A 6,068-nucleotide genomic window follows, 5' to 3' on the forward strand; every position below is an offset into this window, starting at 1 on the left:
TAACACTCAGCCTTTATTTTTATTACAGGTGATAGTTACACTCATCATTGTATTCTAATCAAAAAGGTTGGCATTGGTATCTGTTTATCTATAAGGCACTTCCTGGGAAACTACCACCCTACAGAATGAGTGACTGCGTTGGTGGGTTTTTAGGGAACTAGCCTGAGTGAAAGTTTTCCCACATTGCTCACACTTGTACGGTTTCTCTCCGGTGTGAATGCGTTGGTGTTTTTTAAGATTACCGTCTTGAGTGAAAGTTTTCCCACATTGGTCACACCAGTACGGCTTCTCTCCAGTATGAACACGTTGGTGGTTTCTTAGATTACTGTCATCGGTGAAAGTTTTCCCACATTGCTCACACCAGTACGGCTTCTCTCCAGTGTGAGTGCGTTGGTGGCTTTTAAGAGTACTGACATGAGTGAAGGTTTTCCCACATTGTTCACACCAGTGCGGCTTCTCTCCAGTGTGAATGCGTTGGTGGATTTTTAAATTACTGTCTTGAGAGAAAGTTTTCCCACATTGTTCACACTTGTAGGGCTTCTCTCCAGTGTGAATGCGTTGGTGCCTTTTCAGAGTACTGTCATCAGTGAAAGTTTTCCCACATTGTTCACACCAGTATGGCTTCTCTCCAGTATGAATGCGTTGGTGCCTTTTTAAAGTGCTGTCTTGAGAGAAAGTTTTCCCACATTGTTCACACCAGTACGGCTTCTCTCCAGTGTGTGTCCGTTGGTGGATTTTTAGATTAGTGTCTGTAGTGAAAGTTTTCCCACATTGCTCACAGCTGTACGGTTTCTTTCCAGTGTGAATGCGTTGGTGGATTTTCAAATGACCGTCTGTAGTGAAAGTTTTCCCACACTGGTCACAACTAGGGCGTTTCTCTCCTGTGTGAACTTTCTGATGAATCTTTAAATATTGTGACGTCGTGAAGGCTTTGTCACAGTGCTGACAGCAGTGATGTTTGAGTCCCTCTCGTCCTGTTTGTTTCTATGACAACAGACATAGAGAGAAAGAGAGAGAGAGAGATGACATGGTGGAACGAGTGATCTCAAAGCATAAATAGAGTTGCATAATGGGAAATATAGGATCCAGAGTTTTTTAAGCTTTATTCCAACCACAGACATAGTCAGGATATCTAGACCTCTCTTGACCTTTGTGCGAAAACTTTACTTTTTCGCTGTTCGGTAAAATAAAATAAGAGCATTGACAGTCAACCCCCCCCCCCCACAAATAATTAGAAGACAATCAGACAATGGCAGAGAGATTGATAGACAGATTGAGGACAGCTGGCATCAGAATTTGAGCACATTTTTGCCATTTTTTTCTGGAGAGAAGTAGAGATGAGTAAATTTAAAGTGCTACAAATGGAGGAGTAAATGCAATCAATAATGAGATCCTACTGACCAGTATTCAGTATGTTGCAGCTTTTTTGGACTCTGGAGAAGAGAAATCAAAAACTTTTTCAACTCTAAAAGCAGGTTGTTCAATGTTCAAGACTGGAAAATGACAGGAAATCACTGTAAATGCAGCTCAGAGTGTCTTGGATTCTTAACACAAATTCATATTTCAAAAATTCATGATGTCACTTGCGTCTAAAGAAAATCAAACAACTAATGAAGGCAGGAGAGCTGCTCTGTGGTTCCCTGAAAACACTGAGGAAATGAAGACAGTAATGACAGTAATAGAAATGGTTGCTGGTATTAATACCGTCAGCATGTTTCCCGTGATCCCAGTTTGGAGCGTTAATATTTGCTGAAACAACAGACATGATATACAGTTTTCTGGTAACGATAATGTATGAACCATTAATATCAGAGAGAGTATTAGTGGAAATAAATGGGGTGTTGTTCTTAAAGGGAAGTTCAGGTATTTTTTAACCTGGAGTCTGAGTGCCTAATGGGGACAAAATTTTTTGGAATTGGTCCAGTATTGAGCGAGATCACTTCAGCCAGCAGCCATGAAACAGGCTGCAATGTAATCCTTGGTGGCAATTGTCCCCTTCAAAGTACGTCCACTAAAAGTACTTGTTTTTGCCACTGACAGGCTCAGACTGTTATAAGTGTCTGATGGTGAAAGTAAACACAGGAACTAGCCGCCCACAGCGGCATTATAGCTAACCGGATAGAGATCTTTATCCGGGGTAACTTGGCGGCTAACTGAACCGCCCACATATTCATTCAACACTGGTTTGTTTACATGTATGAGGCTGACTTTCACCACAGTTAGACTGTAAGGAAACTAAAAAAAAATGAGTGCAATGATGGATTATCCCGTGGACTATTTAGAGGATGATTGTGAGTTATTTCACTTTGATTGACCAATTATTTGTGCTGGAGTACTGCGCAGGAGAACGGAAAATTCCTCCAACAAAAAGTAAATGGAGATTATTTTCTAGCTTTGTTCGTTACAAGGTGAAACCAGGAAACACTGAAACCTTTTTGTAGTTTTTACAGCCGAAAAACTGAGTGAACATAAAGTCTGAAAGTGTTTTAGTTTCCTTTTTCCAGACTTTCTCTCCAACAACACAATGAACAGATGATACACCAACCCTTAAGACTCGTCCTCATGTCTTAAGTCTCGTTATGAAGCCAGTTTCATCAGGAAGTCATGAACACTGACCTGTTTATCGCTGGTAGCAGAAGGCGAGCCTGATTCTTCCCTTTTAATGGGTTTCTGGTTCTCCATTCTGCTCCTGTAGTGGTCCTGGTCGATGAAATCCAGCAGGTCTCCTCTCTGACTGATGGACTGTTCTTCTTCTTCTTTTTCCTGTTTTATGTTGGGTGGCAACCAGCGTTGAGGTGCATTATTGCCACCTACTGTATTGTTTGAATGTGAACCACAGTCATCTATCCCCTTAAAGAAACAAACACAATGAATAAATATATAAATATACAAAAAACAATATTTTTACTGAACACTTAGTTATTTTGTTCAGTTTAGTTTCTTCCAAATAATGGAATAGACTGCCTAACCTGATCACAAATCCATTTTTCAGACTCAGTTCTTCCACTCCAAGCTTTCCTCTTTTCCTTTTTAATAATTTTCGTTCGGTGTTTTTGGAAGTGACAAATTATATGCTGCACTGATTTCTTTATTCGACAGTGCTCACATAATCCTGATGATTGTTTGCCTATTAATTGCAGTGTTTAGTGTGTCCAACCTTCAGCCTTGCTAAGATGTTCTCCTCTTTGTTGCTCCTTTTAACTAACCTCACTGTGCCTAATTTTGGCTGCACTGCATAAAAGGTGTTGTTCTGTGTTTGCTGTATCCCAACTGTGCTGCCGCTCTTGATTATTCCTTTTGCTTCAGATTTATTGAGTGAAATGTCCATGATCTCCTTGTGTTTCAGTTTTGCTAATGTGAAACCAGGAAACACTAAAACCTACACCCAAAAAACTCTGAACACTTAGCCTGGAAGTGTTTTAGTCTCCTTTTTTCAGACTTTCTCTCTTACAGCAGAATGAAGGGATGATACATAGACCCTTATTACTGTTTAACAGGTGTTTGAATTAACTGATGATATCCACATGCGTGAGACAGACTGTTGATTGTCCCGATGTTGGCTAACCAGGAAATAAACATTCTGATTACTTTGCTTCTATGGGTACATCTCAAGTCTCTTAATTGCAGTTTGGCTCTGCGCGCCAGATTGGCCGACATTTACAGATGACATCACACATTATAATTGGTTGTATGCTGGAAAGTGTACAGATGCCGTATGTTTGCGTCATAGACTAACATTTACATGAGCAAATTTTGATTGTACGATTGTGTAGAGAAAGAGGTCCACATCTAATAAAATGTAGAGGAAAAACTTTACATTTAATTATTTCATATTTTTGTGTAGAGAGTGTAAGTTCACTATGTATATATAGTATGTATACATACACTAATGGGAAAGTGGTCTCAGTCTTCTGATCCTTTATAGGTATTTTAATAATACAATAATAGATAAATGTAGATTTTTAATATGTTTAATATATTTAATGTAGACAGTCTCATTTATAAACAAGATTTTTTACTTTTTAAAAATTATTTATTTAATTCTGTGCTGGGCATAAATGTACTACTGCAGTCATGGGCTGCTCCACTATTAGAAAAAGTAACAAATTCCATGTACAACCCACAAATGGAATTCACTGAGGCACAAATGCTGCAAAACTGTAGTTTGCTCCGTCTTGACAAAGGAAACCTCAGTTGCGTCTCAGCATTCAAATCTCCTACCAACTGTCTTCTTAATACAATATGTAATGTGTGTAATATGGAAGCCCATTTCCACCAATGTGATGAAAAAAAGATCCTGTAAGTCACTATAATGAGAAACTTTCTCAAAATAATGACCGAGTATCTCAAAAATAACAAGTTAGTAGCATTACGCCTGTGGATGGCGTTGTTTAGTTATTTTCAAGCTAATTCACGGACTGAAAAACATAACAAATAGGGGGAAGATGAAATGAGACTGACTGAACAACGTCATCTACAGGCGTTATGCCACTAACTCATTTGAGAAAGTTTCTCATTATAATGAGTTACAGAATCATTTTTTTCATCACATTGGCGGAAATGGGCTCCCATAACTATGAGTCTCTCCTAGAACCATGTATTCGCACGAAAAATACGCCCCATGACGCAAAAAACACTGTCGAAATAGATTAATAATCCAATTTACTCAGACATGCGGAACAACAGTTCTACAGCGCGAGTTCCACCCGGAATGTTTTGGCAGCGCACCACTTAGCTCTAGCATGTATGCTAGAATTCGAAAAACGGATAAATTCTCCACAACAAAACACGCACTGACTCCACACAAACAAACATAACTCGTGGCATTTTGTAAAGGATGATATTCTTAAATTAGATTAGTCAGACAGCTAGCACAGCTAAATTAACACCCCGAGCCGATCTGGTACCTAAATTACACCATAATCCTCTTCTCTAGTGTCCCCAGATCGCCTTCTACCACGTGCCCAATCACGCGGATACCACCACTTAATTCAAAAACCAGTTAAACTGCAACTGCAAATTTTATCATGCTGTCATGACACACTGACCTGTTTATCGGTGGTAGCAGAGGCTGAGCCTGATTCTTCCCCTTTAACGGGGTTGTCGGTGCGGTGCTCCGGGTTCTGATTCTCCTCCATTCCGCTCTTGTAGTGGTCCTGGTCGGTGAAAACCAGCAGGTCTCCTCTCTGACTAACACAAGTTTATCCAGCTGAACGTGCGGCATCTACACGACACACACACACTTGGTCGGGTTTAGGTGGTGGATGGTTGGGTTTAGAGAGGCCGGGATCATGTAGTAAAGTGGGTGTGTCATGTAGGACATAATCAAAAAGACACTTGTCATACTCAAGAGACTGCAGTTCATATCAGCCAAAAAAACCCCAACAACACAACAATAACAAAAACAAAATAAATTACAAAACAGAAATAAATAATAGGCACACAAGTGGTCAATCAGGAATTAAGGTTCATAGATATTCATAAAGGTAAAGAGCTTTTTGAATTTTACAACTTTTCACATATTTTTTTTATATAGTGTTATCTCTTTTAGATGTGTGGAAAATATAGGATTAGTTTTTAAAAGGTCTGCATGAAATATTTTGTCAAATAATCAAACTATTATTACAGATTCTGTTTTCTTGTCCTCCAGTTGGAGACCAAACTTTATATTTTCATGTAGAAACAGAATACTTTGACCATTATATTTTATCCAATAGGCTATTGAAAAGCATCCCAAAAAGTCCCGGTTAATCTACAAAAGAAAAAAAAAGATGTTCTATGGTTTCAACGTCTCAGTTACAGAAAGTACAAATATTTAAATCTAAATTAAACCTTTGGTGTAAGAAGTCATTACATGGGTAAATCATGTTCATCATTTTAAAATGAACTTCTTTAGCCTTAGGTGGCATTGGAAAGGTAAATGGTAAGTACTTGTATAGCACCTTTCTAGTCTTCCAACCATTCAAAGCTCTTTTACACTACAAATCACATTCACACACTGAATGGGTACAGGGGCTACCATGCAAGATCCCAACCTGCCCATCAGAGGAAACTAACCATTCACACAC

The 6,068-nt window shown here is 39.0% G+C and overlaps 1 protein-coding gene across 2 annotated transcripts; it reads right to left on the minus strand.

The window, feature by feature from the left end:
• On the minus strand, window positions 1–5,329 carry LOC121889653 (zinc finger protein 664-like). Of its 2 annotated transcripts, XM_042401804.1 has the most exons (4): window positions 5,049–5,329; window positions 2,617–2,850; window positions 1,402–1,433; window positions 906–984 (listed from the first exon to the last, which is right to left on the minus strand). In XM_042401804.1, coding segments are annotated over exons 1-4 (357 nt in total). In that variant the 5' UTR covers window positions 5,139–5,329; the 3' UTR covers window positions 906–983. The 2 variants fall into 2 exon arrangements, with proteins under 2 accessions (XP_042257737.1, XP_042257738.1); XM_042401803.1 differs by lacking the exon at window positions 1,402–1,433 and having other exon boundaries at window positions 1–984; window positions 5,049–5,320.
• Window positions 5,330–6,068: the final 739 nt, after the last annotated feature.

Source organism: Thunnus maccoyii, chromosome 22 (genome assembly GCF_910596095.1).
Source record: "Thunnus maccoyii chromosome 22, fThuMac1.1, whole genome shotgun sequence".
Lineage (NCBI taxonomy): Eukaryota > Metazoa > Chordata > Actinopteri > Scombriformes > Scombridae > Thunnus > Thunnus maccoyii.

Bases quoted from the DNA above. Each gene is read 5' to 3' on its own strand.
- LOC121889653 (XM_042401803.1), bottom strand. From the start codon at position 5,138: ATGGAGGAGAATCAGAACCCGGAGCACCGCACCGACAACCCCGTTAAA. The intron at 2,851-5,048 runs GTCAGTGTGTCA...TGTTTCTTTAAG, and splicing joins CTGCTACCACCGATAAACAG to GGGATAGATGACTGTGGTTC. The intron at 985-2,616 runs GTCAGTGTTCAT...CTGTTGTCATAG, and splicing joins CTGCTACCAGCGATAAACAG to AAACAAACAGGACGAGAGGG.